The sequence below is a fragment of the Macrobrachium nipponense genome, chromosome 21 (assembly GCF_015104395.2).
Source record: "Macrobrachium nipponense isolate FS-2020 chromosome 21, ASM1510439v2, whole genome shotgun sequence".
NCBI classification, from domain to species: Eukaryota; Metazoa; Arthropoda; class Malacostraca; order Decapoda; family Palaemonidae; genus Macrobrachium; species Macrobrachium nipponense.
This window is the reverse complement of record NC_087212.1, coordinates 78,919,150-78,942,968: the sequence shown is the minus strand read 5'-3', so window position 1 is coordinate 78,942,968 and position 23,819 is coordinate 78,919,150. Positions and strand designations below refer to the sequence as shown.

General features: G+C 38.5%; 1 protein-coding gene across 1 annotated transcript in view; it reads left to right on the top strand.

The window, feature by feature from the left end:
- LOC135197532 (myotubularin-related protein 10-B-like) overlaps positions 1 to 23,819 on the top strand; it is a 178,988-nt gene that overhangs the window by 62,429 nt on the left and 92,740 nt on the right. The window contains exons 5-7 of the mRNA XM_064224593.1: positions 2,154 to 2,315; positions 10,786 to 10,931; positions 18,081 to 18,230. Coding sequence (XP_064080663.1) covers positions 2,154 to 2,315; positions 10,786 to 10,931; positions 18,081 to 18,230 — 458 coding nt within the window. The remainder of the gene's footprint in view (positions 1 to 2,153; positions 2,316 to 10,785; positions 10,932 to 18,080; positions 18,231 to 23,819) is intronic.

Below are 23,819 nucleotides of genomic sequence, written 5' to 3'. Positions count from 1 at the left end.
ACAAAGCCTTCTAATCAGAGTCGTATGCAGGGGGTGCTTGTTGATGCGAGCCCTGGAGAAGTTCTGGGATGAATCTTGTTGATTCTGAGTGTCTGCTACTAAAGTACGATTGGTCCACGCCTCCTGTACGGCGCTCAGTGTGGGTTGCCTGGTGGCCGCCGGAAGGAGGAAGGTTTCCTGCATAGTATTAAGTAATGGCTTTTCCTTACCAATATGCAGGGCTCCTAGGCGGCGCCTCGCAGGCAGCGGTGGTTTGGAGCTTGATCGATGATTTCAAAATTTTGCACAATGTCACGTCAGGAGATTCTCTGATTATGAGCAGTCCTGGCATGGTCAGAATGTCCCTTGCAACATCCAGATGATGGCGATGGAGATGGTCAAAGCATTTTGACTTTAAGGAAACAACAGACTATGAAGATAGAGAATAATAAGAAATACTGTATTAACAGTTTTGTAGTGGAGATCACTTTCTACAATCCTGTTGTAGTCTCTGGATATGTATTAAAATGCAGTCAAAATAAAATATATATTCTATATATTTTAGTATTGTTAATTCCAGAGAAATACCAGATCTTGACATTCAAAATACCAGAATGGTACATAACGCCGTGAATTTGAAAATGAGTGATCAGAAAAAGAAAAAAAATTTATAAGATAAATTCAGTTAACTCTTCCATTCTTTTTAACAACAACAACAACAACAACAACAACAATAATAATAATAATAATGATAATAATATTAATAATAATAATCTTGTTAGTGTGGTAGTCAACTATATGAAGATAAGATTTATAGAAATAAACTCATTTTCACATTACAATTTGTACCTAGCACTCATAGTACCAACTGAGGCATAGAAAATTGTCCATACTTAAATGCTATATAAGAGTAATTGGGTAGACAAGATAGGCTGATAAACCAGGTGCATCCCTATAGTTTCTTTTACTTTTTCTCAAGTGACAAGGTAGACTGTGACTCAAAACTTACAATGCTGTGTTGTTAGGTAAGTATAGAAATAGATTTTGATATGGAAATTAATAGTAGTCTGCAATGTTTAATAGTCATTTGTTATGCACATACAAGGGATTAAACCATTGCTGTATCTTTTTTTTGTGGACGAGATAAAAAAATTGTAAATATATTTTATTCTCACTGTTTCCATGTTAAACATATTTTGGAATAACTTTATGCGGATTATGTGAAAATGCTATATGATGTGAGATAAGCTTTGTTACTTATCAAAAGTCCAGACTCCCAAAGCATCTGATAAGTTGAGGAGCTACTGCATTCTTTTTTGGGCTTAAATAGAAAGGTGTTTTTTGTATTAGTGGTTGATTAAGCCTGATAATTTTAATTGCATTAAGAATGATTGAAGTATAATTATTTTAGTGCATTTGCAAGAGATAAAATGAACAAGCAAGTCATGTAATGATTGTCTCAAAAGTAGTACATCTCTACTTATAGTTCATGATCTACAACTCTCAAATGGTAAACAATCAGTTTTGTCATATTGTTTTTACTAATGAAGATTAGTCTCATAAATACATTATTAATTAAAAGAGATATGCTAAAGACAAATGTTATCCGTCTTACAAGTCAGATGAAAACCATACTTATCTTGAAATCAGGAAGTTCAAGGATGTTTCCCTGTTTTTGCCCTTGTGTACAAAAGGATTTTTACTGTATTTAAAAGCATTAAAAATATTTTATTAGTATATAGCATTGAAGTTTTTATGTCTTGGAGAAGTTCAGTTATGGTCTTAAGAATGTTTATATTCATCAGTATGTATGACTATAAATGGAGCCCTAGACTGAAATTATAGCAAGGGTGTATAGAAAGATGAATTAACATTTTCAGAGAGAAACTTACTACACTAAATGTGAAATTTACCATGATACATAGGTATAGTTATGTCTTTTAAATAGTTATTAATGTTTTTGGAATATGTTATTCGTGCTATGTATTCTAGTTAAATCTGTGTCAGTATTAAACTGGAAAAAGCTTTTAGTACTTGGACCCATTAATGAGGAAAGTTTGTTGGATACCCCATTTTTTTTAAGTGAGATGGAACATTTTTGGTAGTTTTTGCTTGAACTTGATAAACGAACCATCTTATTGTGTTGCACTTATTTCTTGTTCTGTTCCTTTTAGATTACCAACTGTGGTAGTTGTTCCTCGTGACCTGCTGGACGCCCAGTTGGAACAAGCAGCTCAGCACTTTCAAGGTACAAGGCCTCCTGTATGGTGCTGGGGCTCCCTTGCTGGAGCTGCTCTAGTCCGAATGGCTCAGATATCACCTAATATCAATGACAAGTAAGCCACGTTTTGTATATAATGCTGAGGTCCTTAGGAAGCATCCTTGTATGGGTTATATTTATGACATGAATTGCTAGTTAACTTCCAAGAAGTAATAGTAATCCAAAGACTTTTTGGCACATGGCATATTGATGCAAAATTTGTGCTTCACATAGTGCACTGTAGGCATTACTGAAGGGTGTTTGTAACCCTCTTTCAGCCCCTAACTGCCCCCATCTTTTAACCCTTAGCTCTACTTCCATTCCTGTGTATTTCTTCATCTTGCTATCTGATACTTTTAACTATGACTTTTTAGGGCAACTGTGGGGCTTTTGTCCCATTTCCTTCTTTGGACCCTTTCACCAACTTCATTACCTTTTATTTTTTGGATCTATCTTGCTGTCCAATCTCTCCAACTCCCTCATTAAATTTTTTAAGGGATGAATAGCTGAAAGTGCTCATTGCTTGGCTTAACAATTTCATAAATAAATAAATGGAAAATAATTATTTTAGCTGTTAACAGAAACTGGAAGTTAGCCAGCAGCCTTGCACATTGACTTGCAAATTTAAGGATCTCCAAAAATACATGCTTCATCTTTAACCCTTAAATGCCGAATGGGCGTATTAAACGTCGAGTCAAAATCTCCCCCGATTTCCGAATGGACGTACCATACGTCGGCTCAAAAAAGTTTTTTTAAAAATTCGCGGAAAAATACTTATAGGCCTACCAGCCAAAAACATTTGAATCACGCGCCTTGGGGGATGCTCACGGATCAAGGCGTTGTTTTGTTTACAATCGTTACGCAGGCGCGCAAGCGTGAATTTCTTTCTTATCGCACTAAAAAGTATCAGTGACACATCTCAAAAATTATTTCGTCACTTTGACATAATTTTTGCACCATTTTAAATTATCCGTTACATGAAGTATTATATATGAAAATGTGTGCAATTTCATTTAAAATACAACTAAAAAATACTTATGATTGTAGCTTTTATCAGTTTTGAAATATTTCCATATAAATAACGATAAGTGCCAAAATTTCAACCTTCGGTCAACTTTGACTCTACCGAAATGGTCGAAAAACGCAATTGTAAGCTAAAACGCTGATATTGTAGTAATATTCAATCATTTGCCTTAATTTTGCAACAAATTGGAAGTCTCTAGCACAATATTTCAATTTATGGTGAATTTATGAAAAAACTTTTTCCTTACGTCCGCGCGGTAACTCTTCCGAAAAAAATCATACATGCGATTGTGGTAAGTTTGCACCATTTTAAAATTAGCCGTTACGTAAAGTTTTATATATGGAAATGTGTGCAATTTCATGCACAATACAACTAAAAACAACCCATGGTTGTAGCTTTTATCAGTTTTGAAATATTTTCATATAAAAAATGATAAGTGACAAATTTTCAACCTTCGGTCAACTTTGACTCTACCGAAATGGTCGAAAAACGCAATTGTAAGCTAAAAATCTTATATTTTAGTAATATTCAATCATTTACCTTCATTTTGTAACAAATTGGAAGTCTCTAGCACAATATTTCGATTTATGGTGAATTTATGAAAAAAATAACATTTTCCTTACGTCCGCACGGTAACTTCCGAAAAAATCATACGTGCGATTGTGGTAATGTTTGCACCATTTTAAATTAGCCATTACATAAAGTTTTATATATGAAAATGTGCGCAATTTCATGTAGAATACAACGAAAAATAATTGAAGGTTGTAGCTTTTCTCATTTTCGAAATATTTGCATATAAATCACGATAAATAGAAAAAAAACCACGTTCGGTCAACTTTGACTCTACCGAAATGGTCGAAAAACGCAATTGTAAGCTAAAACTCTTATATTTTAGTATTATTCAATCATTTACCTTCATTTTGCAACAAATTGGAAGTCTCTAGCACAATATTTTGATTTATGGTGAATTTATGAAAAAAACTTTCCTTCCCTCCGCACGCGGATTCTCCGCCATAAATCTCCGAATTGCGTACATCGAATTCTCGGAAAATTTGCTCCGTTTCATATTAGGCATTTCATAGAGTTTTATATATGAAAATGTGCGCAATTTCATGTAAAATAAAAGAAAAAATATTTGAAGGTTGTAGCTTTTCTCATTTTCGAAATATTTGCATATAAATCACGATAAATAGAAAAAAAACCACGTTTGGTCAACTTTGACTCTACCGAAATGGTCGAAAAACGCAATTGTAAGCTAAAACTCTTACAGTATCGTAATATTCAATCATTTGTATTTATTTTGAAACAAATTGGAAGTCTATAGAACAATATTTAGATTTACGGTGAATTTTTGAAAAAAAAAATTTTTATTTCCGCGCGTTACGAATTCGTACATCATTTTGTGATAATATTTTTCCGGTGTTGCTTTTATTGTTTTACAATGTATTATATATCAAAATGATTGTAATTTAGTGTACAATACAACGATAAAAAAAGAAACTCGTTAGCTTTTACCGTTTTTTCCAATTATGTATGAATTTTTTTTTTTGCTACCATATATCGCATTATTTACATATGATAATAATATTATTTTTCATTTCTGATGATTGCATACTAAACTTCAGGCAATGACAAAAAAAGGAGCCAAAAATGAACTCTTAATCTTCAAAACTAAGCGCTCTGTGATTTTTTGAAAAAATTATTTTTTCCGCTTCCGCGCTCACTCAAAACTGGCTCCGGCATTCGGGGAGTTTTTTTATTTTTACCCCTTCGGCATTTAAGGGTTAAGTGTCAGTGATACTTTTGACTGCTCACTGAAATGCCAGGTTTTCTGAATAATTTCCTGGATTGCCAAATTCATTTTAAGTGAAGCATTCATTTCATTTGTTTTCAACTAATTTCATCTATCCACCTCCTCAATTTACTAATGCTGTAAAAAGAATTTCTTACTACAATTCCATTAATGGTAAATTGCTTTTCTTATGTGCAAAGGCATCCCAGTTGTACCAACTTTTACATTTTAAGATTGAGAGGTCTCTCTTATGGTGTGTTCCTGACTCCTTACGTATTCTGTACCATGACTCAATAGAGAAAGCATCTTTAATTGCTCTCCCAGGGTTATACTTTTGGACTTTTTCACCCTTTTGCCGTTATTTTTATAACTCACTTCATTCCCTATGCTAGTTTTCAGTTTTTATTCAGGGTCTTACCGAGCAATTATTGAGCTTTAGGATTCCTCCTACCGCAGCAGAACAAAGTTCAAACTTCTTGTGGTGCACCACTAGAGTAGGTAACCAGTTACCGACCACTTCCAGTAAACAGGTATGATGACCTCTCTCCATTCAATTCGATTTTTGCCAGCTTCTGGGTAACATCGGTAGCTCTGCGGACCTTCATAATCTTTTGGATGTTTTTTTACTTTTCTGGATATTGGGATGTACAATTTTGTTGTGTTTGTTTTTTTCAATATTAGCTTAGTTATTTTTTAAGTTTGCTGCCATTTTTCTTGATTATGTCTGATTCAAGTTCATATAGAGTTAGGTTTTGCGTAGATGGCTACAAAACTAGGCTAGTCAAGGAAGTTTATAATTCTCACGCTCAGTATACTAAATGTAGAGGTCAGGAGTGTTCAAGAGAACTAAGATGTTCTGTGTGTGAGGATTGGGATGAGGAGGAATGGAAGCTATGCATTTTTCATAATAAGAGTGTTATCCAAGATAAGGAGAAGAAGGCAGCCCTTAGAGCTGATAGTAAGGCTAGTGTAGCTCCTTCGCCTTCCCTTGTGTTGGCGGAGACCTATGCTCCTGTTTTTTCTCCTATTCCTTGGAATCTTTCTCCTATTCTTAGTCCTCTAACCTCTTTACTTCCTATTCCCTTGCCAGCTTCCCATGTTGCTATTTCTGATACCATTCCTAGCCTCGAATCAAGGTTCGAGAGGAAGTTTGAGTATTTGGCCAATACTATGATGGAGTTAGGTTCCTCCATGAGATTGCTCATGGATAAAAGTGAAGTGAAAGTGCCCAGTGCTATTGTAGTGCAGTCTGAGGGGGTGCCTGTCCGTCCCTCCAGTTATCCAAGACAAAGGTCACTGTCCCATTCCCCCATCTGGAGAAGAAGACATACCAAAGGTCCAAAGGAAACTGGCGGGGCTTGCCCTCTGGCAGTTGCTCCCTCCGTCGATCCTGAAGATTTGAATCAGGTTTCAACTGTGTGCCATTGGAAAGGTGTCTCTTTTAGTGCGCAGTTGTCGTCGGACTCCAGTGGTTCATCTTCTGGTTCATGTCCCTGGCATGGTTCCATGGCTTCTCGCCCTCTTAAGAGGTCTTCTACAGTTGTGGATGAGTCCCCTATCCCTGTCAAGAGATCTCAAAATACAGTTTCCAGTCCTAGCCTGTCTTGTAGTTGTGCTGTTTTGACTAATGACTGTCAGTGCTTCGGCTTGCAACCCAGCTGAGTTAACTGAGGAGCGACAGGTGTTGGTACCGACTAATCGGTCGGAAGGAGATTTCTCACGTTTAGTAGATTCGGCCAGACATTCTACCTTCACTGCAGTAAAGATTTTATTGTTGACTTCAGAATTGGTGCATCTACTAAAGAACATCTAAGTGTTTGAAGTTTTAATTTTCTTGATTGGGCAGTGGGTGCCTTGGCTCACAAAATTATATCCTGCTCAGTCTTTCCAGAGAATTTTGCTTGGGACTGGTTGGGAGTGTTGTTTTGTATTGAAGGGAATTACAGATGGCTTCCTTGTATAAGTTGGGAACTCTGAAGAAGAGGAAGCTTTGGCGCATGTATACCTCTATAGGAATGACAGCAACTAAAAAATTAGCTTTGGCGTATTCTCCTTTGGATGAGAAACACCTTTTTCCCCAGTCTACAGTCCTTGAGATAGCTTCTGAGTTGCAGAAGAAAAGTACTCAGGATCTTCTCGTTCAGTCCTTCAAGAGACCAAAGGAGACTCCTACTGTTAATTCGAAGCAGGTCTCTTCCTCTTGAGGGCACAGCCCATGCAGTCAAGACTGAGATCTTTCTCCCGCTTCAGAGGAACTCTTTGCCCCAAAGGCAATCAAGATATCCTCTGCTAAAGGTCCCTCTCACAAGTGAGGAGACAGTTCGCTGTGTGCAAGTCTGAGCCAGACTTCTTTTGTTTTGGGAAGTGTGGCAGAAGAAGGGAGCGGAAGTCTGGATAGTGAAGGTTCTGAAAAGAAGTTATATCACCCCCTTTGTGAAAATGCCTCCCTTAGTCAACAAGTTTTCAGCACTTGCAGAAGTAGTTATGTCTCTTTTAATCAAGAGCCAGTGCAGGACCTTCATTCTCCAGGTTTCTACAACTGCCTGTTTGTGGCCCCCAAGTCGTCACGGGGCAGGAGGCCCATCTTGGATGTCAGCATTCTCAACATCTTTATCTTGAAGACAAGATTCAAGATGGAAACAAACCAGTCAGTTCTGCTTTCCATTTGCCCAGGAGATTGGATGACGTCTCAGTTCAAGGAAGTACCTCAGGTTTGTGTTCGAGGGCAGGACTTAGCAATATCATGCTCTTCGCTTCAGTCTTTAGACGGTGCCGCAGGTTTTCATCAGAGTGATGGCTCCCATTGCAAAGTGGCCTCACCTGCAGGGGATAAGAATCTCCTTGTATTTGGATGGTTGACTTCTCAGATCCAATTCAGAGGGTCGGTGCACGGAGGACCTTAGGAAGACACTCTTGTTATTACAGGAATTAGTTTTCTAGTGAACAACCAGAAGTCTCAGTTAATCCCTTTTCAGAGGATTTAATATTTTGGGATGATAATAGTGTCTCAGGATTTTCAGATTTTTCTGACACCGAAAAGGATAGAATTTTGTCTAAAGAAGGTACAGGAGATTTTTTTTGCTGGAAGAATGCTCGGCCAACAATTGGATGAGCGTTCTCAGTTCTCTTTAGTCAATGGAACAGTTTGCACACCTGTGCAGACTACATCTCAGACCACTACAGTTCTTTTTGAAAGCGAGCTGGAACAGAAAGGTTCTTCTAGACTCGTTCATGTTTCCAGTGATGAAAGAAATAAAAGAGGACCTTCTCTGGTGGAACTCCAGGGGAAGAGTTTCACAAGGAAATTGTCTATTTCCATTGAGCCCCGACCTGAACTTCTCAGATGCATCAGACCTGGGATGGGGCAATCTTTTAGAGAAGAATGAGGCGTCAGGGATATGGTCCCCAGAGCTAAAGTCTTTTCACACAAATGTGAAAGAACTAAATGCAGTACATTTAGGCCTTCAGTCCTTCTCACAAGGAGTAAAGAACAAGACAATTGCAGTTCACTCGGACAGCACAACAGTGCTCTCTTACATAGTGAAGCAAGGAGGGACTTGGTTGTTCTCTCTTTATGAGGCGGCAAGAGATCTCTTCTGGGTGGAACAGAATGATACCAGGATAATAACCAGGTTTATCAAAGACCAATGTATTAGCAGACGAGTTAAGCCGTCGGGGACAAATTCTCTTGGTGGAATGGACCTTGGATCCACTAGCCTGCTGAGACCTGTGGAAAATTTGGGGAAAACCGGTGATGGATCTTTGCCAAGTGTCAGAACCATTGTCTTCCTCTGTATTGTTCGCCAGTACCAGATCCTCAAGCCTGGTCAGTAGACCCTTTTCTCCTGGACTGGTTGAACAAAGATCTATATGCCTTTCCCCCATTCAGTTTATTAAGACAGGTGTTAAACAAGTTTCTGTTTTACCAGAATGTATCTCTAATTCTAGAACCTTTCTGGCCCCCGAAGGAATGGTTCCCTGATGTCGTCGATCACCTAGTGGACTTCCAGAGGCTGCTTCCTCAAAAGAGGCAGCTGCTCAGACAACCAAGGCCTGTCTTCTCTGGCACTGACAGGCTTCAAAGTGTCAAGAGACTCCGTACAAAGAAAGGTTTTTCTGAAGCGGCTGCAGAGGCAATCGCTAGATGTAAAAGCCAATCTTCTAATGCTGTTTATTAGCATACGTGGAGGATCTTCAGAGAGTGGTGCAGGACCATCAATGTCTCCTGTACTCAGACCACTGTGACTCAAATAGCTGACTTTTTACATTTAAGATCAGCAAAGAACTTTTCAACGTCCACCATTAAAGTTGGGGTCAGTCTTTCACCATAGAAGATTAGACTTGTCCGCCAATCCAGACATTTCAGACCTTTAAGTCTTTTGACACCTCCAAGGGTACAGATTCACCTGCAGTACCTTGAAATCTGGACATAGTTTTGAAGTGGTTGTCAGGTCCTCACTTTGAACCTATGCATTCTACCTTAAGAGACTTGACTAGAAAAACCCATTTTCTGATGTTTGATAGAAGAAAGTGCAGCAGACAATTGACCCTTTAATGTAGGGATAACTGTGGGAAAGAAGAAATCAGGAAGTTGCTGGTGTTCTGCTTGATAGCCCCTGACCTAGGGGCAGCCATGGAAGAAGCATTCCAACACCTGTGGGACAACCTTGATGCTTACGCTTTTCTACTGTTTTGCCTGATTTGCAAGGTGGTCAACAGAGTTTTGATAACTCTGAATCTCAGGCTAACACTGGTGACACCAAAATGTTCGCATGCTGAGTAGTATTCAAACCTGTTGGCTTTGCTGTCTGAGGTCCCGAGAAAGCTGATCATTTGGCACAACCTGTTATGCCAGCTACACATAAAGAGGTATCACAGGCTGGCCCTTCATGCCTGGAGGCTATCCAGTGTCTCCTTTGGGCAAGAGGTTTTTCTTACTGGACAGTAAAGGAGATGTCTGGATGTTACCATAATCTCAGTGGATGTATACAAGGGGAAATGGACTGTCCTCCTCTTGGGAGATATCCTTGCTCCCGAGAAGCTTTGAAGAGTTTAGAGTGGGACTGACTCTCATTTTGAGAAGACTCACTTGTCATCTGTATGAGTCTCAGAGTCGGCAGACAGGGATGTGACTTTAAAGACTGTTTTTCTTCTTGGCAGAGTTGGTGAGCTGCATGGCCTATCCTTCATTGTTAAGTAGCACTCAGGAGGATGGGGATCAGTATCTCTCAAATTTGTCCCACATTTCATAGTGAAGACTCGGGACTTGGAACCCGTCAGTCCCTGATCCCAGGTTTGAGTCCTTTTTAATCCCCTCCATTGAAGACATAGAAGGTAGTGATCCAGATGAGATGCTACTGTGTCCAGTTAGGGAGTTGTGGTACTACCTGGGAATTTTTTCATTCAGTTAATGTTTTATATTGCTCAAGTTTGGTAAGTCTTGCCAAGCCTCACCAACCTAAATTGAAGCTCTACAATACTCAGGATATATGATGAAATTATCTGTTGAAAGCAAAACATAAAGGGTCAAATGAGATATAAGATAAGATGTTATATAAGTACGTACGTATATTTACGTATTTGGTATTTTGTTTGATGCTCTCCCTGGTAATTTCCTTAGAAGAGACAACTAATTTAGTTTTCTGAGAAATCTAGCAAAAAAATAGTAACACTTCATTATGGCTTCCAAGCATCTTTTTTCTCTTTACAAGCTAAATTTTTTCCCAACAGGCAGCAGGAAAATCGTATGATGGGGTTAGTGCATCGCTGTCATCCAAAGAAGTTACAACCAACAATATTAGATTTAGACCAGATTCTACCTGCATTAAAAGAAATACAAATGTCTTACATCAAACTTAGAGAATTACATACACCAGGTAAGTTTAATGGAGTCATTATTAGTATATTTCAAGAAATGCTATTTGAAATTCCTGTAATGATATGAAGTGTATGTACTTATTTTGTAGCAATTTGTATTTTTAGATAGACTTACCATTCAAAATACTGTAGGGTTCTTTATGTTTAAAAATTGTTCACTATAAAACCATCACTTTATGAAAGCCTTCAGATGTACCAGGTTCTTTTTCCAGATGTGTTCAAAAAAAGGACTCCAGGTTGGCTGTGTGCACACCTGGGTAGAAATTGGTCATTCCAAGTCTGTACAGACCTATTAACTTTGCTCCTTGGGAACTTGACAGGTTCTCACTTTTCACTCTTTGAGCTTATATTTATCATTTCTGTATATTAGTAATGGTTTTGTGTTTATTATATGGCTGTTGGGTTAGTGCATAAATGTACTAAATGCCACTTATGTAAACTCCCTGGTGAATGTCTTAATGCTGATGTTTACTTTATGCTTCCTTTTTTTATTTGAATAGCCTTTCTGTTCAACTGTTCTTTGTAGATTAGAGATTAGTTCTTTTTGTACCAAATTTGGGCTGGTATTTGCATAATAAAGGGTCATTGACCTTCGCTGTGCTTAGTGTATTTGTTTTATATTTTTGTTGTCATTTAATTCAAGGCTGCATAGCATTTTGCATATTCATATAGCAGTGTGCATGTTTGATTTTCTTCAACCATTTCTTATTTGTTATGTATTTTGGTTATGTTTCTGTACTTAAAATGTTTTCTGTAATAGGAATCAGGATTTCTTTGGGTATTAAATCATCATGAATGTTTTGTAACAACTTATTGAAATTGATTTTGAGATTTTTTAATGGTTTGGTCCCTCTTTCAAAGTAATTAGTTGGGCATTTGTTAATTAGGTAATATTGAGTGTTAATGCATAGGCACTTCATTGACCCTCATTTATTATGAAGTAGAGGTCAAGTTTGTACCCCAAGTGCTTCGAAAAGTTCAGGTAGGGGATAGATATTCTCTGTTCCATATAAGTTTTCAACCCCCTTCTTCAAGACCTGTTGATTCACTCTCAATGGTCTCTTAGTAGCAGAAGCAAATGAGACTTCCTCAGGTACAATCTTGCATCTTATCTTATTCCAGGTGCCGGCAATCAAATGGATCTTCAGCCTTGCCAGTCAAGAGAGGCCATGTGCTAATTTTCCTTCTTGACCACTGACCCTTTTGTTCTAGTAGAGGAGGGAAGAGATGTTCCAATAGTCTCCCTATATTCTTGCAGAAAAAGTTGAAACCCTAACTGCTTATATTCAGATCTGCTCCCAGTCGTGGCTCTTCACCTGAATACAGGTAGTGGTTGAAGATAGGAGTGGAACGCGGGTGGCATGAACCACCCAGGGATGGTTCAAACTGGAACAATGTTACTGGTTGCCCTTTTCAGTAGATAATACCCCCTTTTGGCATCATAATCTACTTAAATCTGATTTGTGTTGTAAGCTAAGAACTGAGAAAAGTTTTCTTGTTTATGACAACAAATTGAGAGTGATGATGAAAAAAGGTGCTATAGATGAGGTAACCAGTGATCTCAGGTTATTATAGCTGGCTGTTCATTTTTCTCAGACCTTCGGGAGAATGGGGATTATTGGCCACTCCCTCTGAACTGCTTCTTGCAACCCTGGACTCAAAACATGTGTACTTTCAAATACCAGTCCACAAGTCTTGCAGGAGTTGGAATTATTCATTACATATGTTTAGATCTGGCTCTGATGTGGGCTTTTCTACAGAAATATGCAAACCACTGTTAAGGATAGAACTAGACTCATAGATGGTTTAAACCTTGAAACTATGTATACAGGCAGTCCCTGGTTATCAGTGGGGTGCTGATAAGCAAAAACCGCCATTAACAGGAACATGGCGATTTATGGCGCTGAGTTTCAGTTAATGGCTCTGATAACTGGTTAATGGCACCTCTTTTAGGTATGTTATGGCACCATAACTCTATTATCGGCACCTTACGGTGCTGATAACCGAAACTCGACCCATTATGGTTCCATAAATATGGCGCTAGACAAACCCCATAAAACCGGATCGTCCGCTGATAACCCGGAACTGCCTTTACTACATTGGTCGACTCACACATATCTCCACAGGTGGCCATGCTATATTTCTCATTACAAGGGTGCTGACTAGGTTCAGACGGCAGTAGGCACCTCAGGAAATACTCTTGTCAAAAGATTCAAAGGTTACTCTTGTCAAGATTCATAGGCATTGTACTGCTGACAGTTATCCTCTTCATGGCCTTGACCTCATCCTTGAACTGGCTGTGATAGGCAGCTTTGTAATACAATATGGGGTTTCTTGGTGAGGTAGGCATTGTCACTGGTGTACTGGCATACACATCCACCTGTTTTTGCATGGAACCTTCTATTAGATTGCTGTCATATCCATTATTAGTTAAGAGCTGCCTAACATGTTCGAGTTCTGCCCAAGTAGCTTTCTATGAAGAAGAGTTTGTAATTGCATGTCTAATGTACACAGTTACCACAGAGCATTTGTAAGTGTCAGGGTGCTCCCCATGTGTGTTAAGGCACTGAACCACATTAGTTATCTTTTGGTACATGGTAGTGTTGTACCTGTCTCCTTTCTTCTCCACATTAGCATCCAAGAAGAGAAGACGGGATTCAGCACCATATTCAATAGTAGCATTCAGCCTAAATTTCACTCAAAAGATCCTGACAGCACTATTCAAAAGAATTATAATTTAATTGACCACCATTCACAAAGTCTAGAATGAATCTGGCCTCTAGTATGATGTCAAGTAGAGCTGTATGATTCAGTTTCCAATTAATGTGGGGACATTCATTTCTAAAAAATTTAGTTACACTATTTTATAACCCTCATTAAGGAAAAAATAGATTTTAAAACACATTCAGTATCTGTTCTGTTCCTGAATGATTACTGCTCAACCAAAGTTCTTGCAAGTACAAATGAAGTACATCCCATGTGTTTTGTACTGTATAATGCATGCCTGCATTCTACTCTGTGGTAATTATGAAACCCCTCAAAAGTCACATTTTCAGTTAAATGAAGCTGCTGATTGACAATGATAAGCCTACACCGAAAATAAATTTGAATAAACTAAGCAAAACATCTACAAGGAAGTTTTATCTTTTAACTTTTCAAACAGCTTTTCTTGGTTACTTTCAAAAGAACATTCTGTATAGTTTGAAGTAAGTAGATAGTACAAAGATTTAAATTAAATAGTATACGTACATGATGCAGTTGCATGTCACAAATCACGAGGCATATACAGGCCTATTTTGATCTCAAACAGTTTCAAAAGAGTATGGAAAGATTAAGAGTACATTTACAGCTTGATCGGCATAAACAAGTTGCCATCAGTTAACATAGTGAAATAGTCCTGATAAACAGAAATTTTAAGGACTCATCAGAATAACATGTTTAGTGGTAATGCAAAAACTTGTTTTTCATGGTTTTTCATGGCCACTGAGAAAGTTAACAATCAGAAAATAGTAATACAGGGCTTGTAGCTTAAATTATCCATACTGTAATTATTGACTCAGAATAATACAGGATTTCATTTAAACCTAAATTGTTCCTACAGGGATACAAACCACAGTATTTCCTATGTGTGGAGTTATCCTACTGCACATCCACAGACAGCCGTGTACTGACTGAGAACACAATAGATCAATGCAGGTAGGTCTTGGGCATAATGCCCACACTTTCTTGGCCTACCTGCACCATTTTCATGCTGGCTGTGATTGCATCCAGACAGATTGTATCGGGTTTGATACTGGCATCCTGTCTATAAAACTTTTGTGGCTAGTGTTGGATGGTGTGAAGAGATTGTTGGCTCATAACAGTGAAATACTACTGTATAAATTTTACTGTGAGTATTGTGGTCCTACAGTGAGAAATTTGTGAGAATTCATTGTCGTTAGTGTAACACATACTAAATCCCCTTTGTTTTCTGTGTTGGAGTTTTGGTGGTAAAACCTGAGTTTTGTCATTGTGCAGAGAAGGGCAAGGCCTACAAAAAATTTCTGTCTCCTGTGTGTATTTCCTGTAGAGGAAATGAGTGTACTAGGTGCCATGTGTGTAGTGTGGGGCCTGGTTTCCTTCATAATGGAGTCTGTAGAAGAAAAGGAGAGGAAAGCAGTGGAAGGATAGGTCATCCAGGGGATCCACATTGAGTCCTTTTCCTTGATCCCCTCCTGCTTCTCAATCTCTTGTGCCCTTATTGGTTCCTGTAGGGGAAACGTTTAAGAAACCTCCGTCAGTGGCAACAGAGAAACCTGTGGGCATACTTACAAAATTTTAAAGGTGCTACTTGAGTGAAAAAAGCTTTGAGAATCTTCAGTAGACTGGCATGGCAAACCATGTCTGATAGGGTGAGTAAACCCCCCCTCCCCTCTTGTAGTGACAAAACTGGAGAATTAGATCACCCCAAGCCTGCTAAAAGGTCACTCTTGCTAGCCAGCTCTCTGATCTCTCCCCCCTTCCAAGTACCAAAGGGTGGAGAGAGAGAGAGAGAGGGAGGGAGGGGATTGCCTCCTCCTCCTCCTCCTCCTCCTGCAATTCATCTTTTTTGGGTCAGAGTAACTATGGGGAATAGGCATTTCAGGAAGTCCTCTTCTTCCGGGAAGGAAAACAGGCAGTCATAAAAATAAATACCCCAAATGTCGTTGGTGTCAAGGAAAAAGGCAGGACAGGACACCCCACTCAAGAAGGAACAATTGTGACTGTAGGGTACAGAGGTAAGACAGGCAGATAATTGCCTAGTCCCAGCTTTTGCACATCTCCTAGCAGAGGTAGTCTGGTGAGCTTGCTTGCAATAAGTTGCTTGGAGAAACTGCTCTTTCCTTCACTAATGAGAAAGAGGAAGTATTATATTCGAGTGGAAACCCATGGAACCCATCTCTCCATTAATGGAGCCTTCTGCAAGTTGGGGAATAATATCCCACTGGAGAAGTTCAAGTAGCAGGGTCTCCAATTCAACCTTACAGAGGCAAATAACTTGGAGCTGATGGCCTTGAGAACAGTACAGTCTGTTGCATGGCTGGATGTATGCCAGGAGGTCGTTCTGACGGAGATAGAGAAAGTGGTCGCTGCAGACAGCTGGTTCCTAATTAGGAATATGGTAATCCTGGTGAGAAAGACAGTCACCTTCCTAATGTACCAAATTACCCACGTTTGGATGCACAGGGTCCTGAGATGGAGGGAATCTTACCTCTCACTGGTCACAACAGGTCTCCCATGAAAGCTGGGTGAACCAGCAGAACAGCCCCATCATGGACTCTCATTCTAACCCTCCCCACCCACCCATGCAGTGGAGAAGGCCACCAAGAGGAAGGAATCAAGGGATAACCTATTCTCCCAAGCAGTACCATTAAAGGTGAGTCAAGGCAGCAGAATTCCTTCATTGAGACCACTGATGCAGGCAAGATAAATGGCCACTAGCTCCTGGAGGGCCTCCCAACAACCGAGACATTATCAGGTGCAGTGGCGGATCATGACTTCATTTAGTAGGGGTGCTGCTTCAGAAAATTTATAGGCATTATCTTAATATTGTGCAAAACAAGATACATACACTCACACAGAAAAAAGCCTGAACAAAATTTATTTTTACATTGCATATAAATTTTCCCAGTCCAGCTTGATCCATTCATGTAAAACTTGAATCCATTCTTCTTGTTATATTTTTGGCAAAAAGGTTAATAACTTTCTTCTTGATTTCTGGATGACTGGTAAAACAAATTTTTTTCTCATTTGAAATCATTGCAAATGCATCGAGCCTCTCCTGAATCATGGTCACACACTGATACAAAATGTAAGCAATGAACTGGGTGAGCAGCAGTGCTTTTCTCCACCGAGGGCCCACGTCTTCCCTCCCTTCAGACATGTGTAGAACAACCATTACTGTGCCACTGGATTTATGAAGTATACAGTCGACCCCAACTATTTGCAGACTTGCCTATTTGTGGATTTTTCTATGGACTGTATATAGTATCTTATCATTTGTGGAAAATTCACCTATTCACAGTATTTTTAATTGAGAAATATTCACAAATTATTGTATTTTCATATCATTTACATGACAAAATGCACTTAGTGTGATAAAACTATTATAATACGTAGGTATAGGCAATTTTTTTGTGTTTAAACTATCAAAATAGGCATTTTAAGCATTTTTAGAGGGGTTTTAAGAGAATTTGCTGAATTTAAGTACGTATTTGCACAGGGTGGGAGGGAATGTGATACCCATCCCCTGCAAATATGGGGCAGTCTGTTGTATACAGTTCCATAGAAGCATTTTGTAGTTTCTCCACAAATGAAATGATGATGATAACCACTGACATTGTGAATAATTTATCATAGTACTAAATATTATGAACAAGTATTAAAGAAAGAAAAAGCAAATTACACTGTACATTATAATCAATTTTGAGGTAAAATGGGTGCTGCAGTCCCATAGTACCTATGCACGAGCCACCCCTGATTAGACAAGCAGCACCATTCCTAAGTAGGGGGGAAAGCATGAACTAGTTATATTGTTCTGCTTAATCTTTTCAGGCTAAAAGTCAAGGAGCTTAAGTAATAAACACTTTCTCTATACCTGTACACTAATTAAAAGCCCAGTGAATGCAAATCACAACAAGCAAAAGTCAAACCATCACCAAGATAAGGAATTGAAGGATAAAATAGGCTGAAACAGTAAAAACAAATTAGGAAATGCAAGAACCTATCAAATTATGAGGAGTAAAGTCAACAGGTCTGTTCAGACCAGCTGACACACTAGATATGATGATTTTATGCTGATAAAGGGACCTGAAAAATCAAATGGCAGCCAGCTGGGTTTTTCTTCTTTTGTAATTGAAATTATTTATAATATTAGAGTATGATCATACTGCATACTGAACATTGTGCATTGGTTATGTGTACAACTGCAAATGCAGTACTGCATACTACAGTATATTACACTGTTGATCATAGAACCAGACCCTGTGCAAGTTGAGGGCCATTGTATAAAGTTTAATATGTATATATACGGATGATTTATTGTGAAATATCTTAAATTCAATTTTTTTATATAAAATTGTTTTCTTTTTTCTAACAGCTCTTTTCTAACAACTTATTTCTAACAACAGATGACCCGCTTCAGTTTTGGGAACAAGATCGTCATTATTGGAGTCGATGGGAATCTTCACGTTGGATGTTGCATGTTAGCAAGTGCTTGGATGTTGCACAGAATGCAGCCTCTGCCATTATTCATCATAACAGTTCTGTCATCTTACAAGGTTCATATTTCTATTCTTGCCTAGTACTTGATTGGCACATGAATGCATTTTGCTCTATTGTACATGTCTTATTGCTCTTTAAGTTTTTTTTACAGGAAATAGATAATATCCAAAATATTGAAAAATTCCACAAAATTCAAGTACATATAGGTAGTGTACTTGTACCTTTGTTACTTCAGAAATTAAATATTATAACTATGAAAAAAACGAAAATTAGCATGAAGTTTCTTCTTTTGTCAATTATGATTACTAAAAAGAATTTTTTTATTTGATGACTATCATTGCTGGTGTAAAAGTCAACCCCCAAAACTCTAAGGTGTAATTCTGTTTTAGCCTTACATTTGCGGAAGGAGACAACCCCCCAAAAACAAGGTAGCCCATATCCCCTGCCAATGCCTAACAAGCAAGATATTTGCAATTTAAATTTTCATTAATCAAGGGCTAGTCAACATGGTTACTCAAAATTAACTGATGTACCTTACCTGTTAGTAACACTTATAAGCTTGTTACTCCTATGATATTAAACACTTACAACAAAAATTATTGGTAATTTAGCATGGTAATACCAAATGCCAACAATTCAGGAACAAATTTGTAATAGCCCATAAACTTACCATATGATAGCCTTAAAACTTGGCTATACTGCATACTATACACTAAATTATTGCAAATGGTGGGTTTGCAGGCCAAAATTAAACCATTGTGATATTATCTTATGGTAATCCTTATGGTAAATAGATTTACTAGACACAAGGTCCATTAGGAAATGAATATGGTGGACTTGCCAGTATTACAGTAAGGAGTGTACAAGTGTAAGTCTTATCGCTTGGCGATAGACTTTTTGTGTTCTCCTTACGACTGTCATTCGTAAGTATTTCTGGTTCCTCTCATCTCCCTTGGATATCTTAGTAGAGTGGTTCTTTCTTAACTAAAGGAGATGATTCAAACAGGCAAGTTGAACAAAGATAACAACTTTATTCTGTAACTCCATACTAGGAGATGCAGCTCGGTCGGAAGACCGATATGTTTGATGGTTGGCGCGGAACTGCCATTCTAAAGCATCGCGTCGATAGCGGAACATTAGCTATCTCAGCAATTCATATAAAAAACATACGTAGTCCGCCGGCTCGGAAGTTACAAGTTTCCGGCGTAGGTTAACAGGTCAACCGCTTCCCATGGAAGTTGTTGTGCAAAGTTATCATAAACATAAAATGTTGACAAAGCTTTGAGCTAGATCAGGCTACTGCAGACAGCGCATAGCGTAATCTAGGTCTGCTTTGGTCACGTAGAACCCTCCTAATGCCATGACCTCAGGTCATGGGTTTATATTTACAGATCTTGTAAATTTAATAGATGTATTTATTACATTAGGCTCGGACTGCTACCTATTCAAGCCTTGAATAACAAAAAAAATTACTTTAAACATTGTTCATAGGAGCGTGCTCGTAACATACGTCTAGGTATAACATAATAAGTGATTAAATGCATAAAAAGGTTCTGTTACATACCCTTGTTGACATATTCATAAACAAAGATAAATGCATGGAAAATATAGATCCATGTTTGGTAATAATAATGATTAGGTACCCAAAAATAATAAAAAGGTAAAAATCAAAAGATTAACATGTATACATGATTAATATGATAACAGGTAACCTGATTAAGAATAATGGTTACTAAATAATGATTATAGCATGATCATGGATAATTGTTAAAGAGTACTTGACACTCTTTGTAATAGATAAATATAATTGTACAATGGTATAATAGTATAACTATGGAAATCTGCAGAAAAGCAATATATAGGGCTGATATATTTTATTAGGTGCCCGAAAAATACCTTTAGGAATATATTAATGTATAATATTGGGCTATAATGCTTTATTAGGCGCCCTGGAGATACTTTAACTGTTCAAATGCAAAGGCGTGAGTCTTTCTTGTCCTACATTTTTGCCAGCATACGGACCGCTTTTCACACACAACACAATTCCAGACAATTCCCTAGGCACGAACTGAAGTGGCCAGGTTCAGGCGGCCCTAAACGCAAACGACTTGAGTTTAACGGGTACGTCATCTAGACGGGCCAATACGTTCCCTTGGAGATCCTTCTGTTTACGCCTCAGCCTACGCCAAGCAAAGATGTTGACGGCGATAACCAATATGGCCGTCACGCTGAACACGGCTAGCAGAATGTAGTAGCGAAGATTTTCTCCACCTGCATAAGTCGGTGACGCGTGGGTCATCTCAGCCAGTTGCGTCAAACGATGAGCCACTCGCGCGTTGTATGGGAGAGGTAGTGACGGGATGATTGTGGAAGCCCACGTGTAGTTCGCGAAATACGCCTTCTCTCGTATTATCGTGTTGACCCCTCTGACGGTGTAGTTTGTAGATGTCCCCGTACAACCATCGGCTGCTACGAAGATAGGGGCATGGGCGGTGGTACCGTCCGGACACACGACGTCGAATCCGGCCTTATCATAACGGATCCAGGAACCATTATTCATCCTGTAATTGAATTTATTAACGTAAAAGGGATAAAGTTTCCCCAGACAACCTTCGCTTGTATGAGAGAGAGAGCCGTTTAGCACTATGCCTAACTCACATGAATCCGTTGATATAGGATAGAATTCAAAAGAGTCAGCTGTACAAATTTTATTATTCATGGCTTCTGAACAGTGAGTGAGTTTATCTAAGTCTTTAATGACTGTAAATGATTTCTTATCAGAAGAAATCAGTACATGCCCGTTAAATTGGATATTACTGGATTTGAGTTATTCGTCATGAAAGTAGGAAACGGTGCTATTTTGTATGATTGCCAAGCATCGGAAGAATCAAAAGGAATTGTGATCATAATTCTATAATTTTCAACGCTGACTGATATTAGGCTATAATAGAACTCTACTTTATGGGCATCTAATAAAGGAATATAACCTAGCTTCTCCCGTCCTGTTTTCCAAAGTTAACGTCAGATCTTTAATAGGCATGAGGTGAGGAGATAACACACCCTTTGTTGCTAACGTAATTGCTTCTACGTAATCTTTTGACTTTTCAATAAAATGTGATATTTTCACACGGATATGATCTATTTTCGAACTATAGTAAGCTAACGTAGCCAGCAAATGTTGAACTTCCATGACCTGATCGATATTATTTGAATGTTCATTAACGATACTCATTATTTGATTGATCGAAGATAACTGGCTGCGAAGTTCAGATAAAGCCAATTCTGTTTTGTGTTGCAAAAACTCAATTCTTTTATTTTGATTATTTATCTTAAGGCGATTTGAGATTCCTAAGCCTAGATTCGCAACTGATCCTAAGATGTTTAGTCCAGCCAGAATAAGCGGTTTGCGGCGTTCAAGAGTATTGTGCCGCACAGACCACATCAGCAGGTCACGAGCGAGTTCTTCTGCCTCGGCCGGTTTTATTTGTATGTCATAAGACAACATTTCCGGCGACGCTTAGTGTTTGAGCTAGCGAAATCTCTTGAGTTAGCATGAAAATTACGTTCATGCATTTCCTTAAGGGAAATAGCAAACCTCATCAGGTCATTCTTTAAGTTAAGGACGTCATCTTCAGGCAAGAAAATCACATGCATATCTACTTCTATAACAATATTACTTGACACGATGAATACATCATCTATTCTCTCGATAATCGAGCCATGATTAAATTCTATTTCTTTCGTCCTAGCGCTCTTTCCATACAACAAAGATGTCTGAATACACAATATCACTCCTAACAATAACAGATTCATTTTTGAAACCTGCAATGAGTAAAACATATGTAATAACTTGCGTAAAAGAATAGGTTTACATACAATATGATTAATAGATATATATATAAATTATTATACAAGTTTCATAAATACAACCATTTTTTCCCTCACTCCATGCTACCTTTCTTTAGATTCTGATATGTGCCAATGGGACTATTCTCACATCAGTGGTTTGGATACATTTTGAACCCTAACTCTATTGGCCGTTAAATTTTCTAAAATGTTAAACGGGCCTTCAAACTTAGGTGTCAGTTTATAATTTAAACCTTTACGTACGTATACTTGTATGTATACCTGATCGCCCACGGCATATGTTCTAGTTGGCTTAGCTATTTTATCATGATTTTTTTTCATTATTATTTGTGCTTCTTCTAGATTCTTACGAATTATATTATATCGACTTATGCTTGCATCCATAACATCCTTTAGAGGATTTGATAAATTAGTTGTAGGCTTTAAGATGTGGAAAGGCGTTCGGGCCGGGATACCGTACAGTGCCTCGTGCGGTGTCATTTTAATAGACACATGATACGAGTGATTAAGTGTGCTTAGTACCGCAGGTATGGCAATGTCCCAGTTGGGGTCTGCCCCCCCTAAGGTGACCCTTAAAATGTTTAAAACCTTACGATTTGCCCTTTCCACTAGCCCATTAGACTCTGGGTGATAGATCATGGTATTGATTTTCTTTATACTGTACAAAGGAATTCGCACAAGGAGTTAAGGAAATGATTATTGAACTCCCCGCCCGAGTCTGAGATAATGATGTGTGGAATTCCATGTTTACAAATGTAGCACTCGTAAAACTTCCTAGCGCACTCGACCGCGGTTTTTGTTTTAAGCGTCTATAAGTTCTGTATATCGAGTCAAAGCGTCTATAATTACTAGGAGGTGCTTATTTCCTCTGTCTGACTCGTAAAATCCTGTTAATAAATCTAAATGTACTCTTTCAAAGGGTTGATTTGGCACGGGGTAAGCCCCTAGGCTGACAGGTGTCTTCGTGTGCCCTTTGTATTCTTGACAAGTGCGACAATTTGCTATGTGTTTTTTTATATCTGTAAGAATCGTATGCCAATAAAATAAGGATTTGGCTTTCTGTGACATCAAGGTATAACCCGGGTGTCCGTGCAGTGGATTTTCATGCAACCATTTTAAGACAGTGGGTATGAGTGAAATAGGCACCACCACCTGGTTGTTATTCAACTGCGGTGTGTTGCGGGTTTTCCTCGTCACGGATCTACACAGGATATTGTCCTGTATGATATAATTCTGCTGCTTATACTTTAGGTATTCCTTTTCCTTCGGATTTCCGTTTAACGCAATGATGATTTTTTCTATTTGCGGATCTTTTCTTTGTTCCGTCTGTAATAGTTCAGCACTCCAGCCCAGATCTTCCTGTTCAGATATAGTTTTAACAATGGGCGTGGAGGTTGAGATATCTATTAATTCAGCTAATGGCTCGGTACAAGATGAAGAGGGGTTGCGTGATAATGCGTCAGCAATGATATTTGCTTTCCCAGGTAAATACCCGATCCTCGCGCCAAAGTCCTGAATGATCATGTGCACCGAGTTCGCTTGGGGCTGTGACTAAAGCCTTTAAAGAAGTCGGTTAGGGGCTTATGATCAGTGAGAACCTTGACGGGATAACCGTATATTATGAATTTAAAGTGCACGAGTGAATTAACAATAGCGAGCCCTTCCTTGTCTTATTACTACTGCATATTTACTTTCGGAAGGTCACAGTTTACGTGAATAAAAAGCTATAGGGAAAAACTGTTTATCATATTGTTGAAGCAATACCCCACCTACTCCTA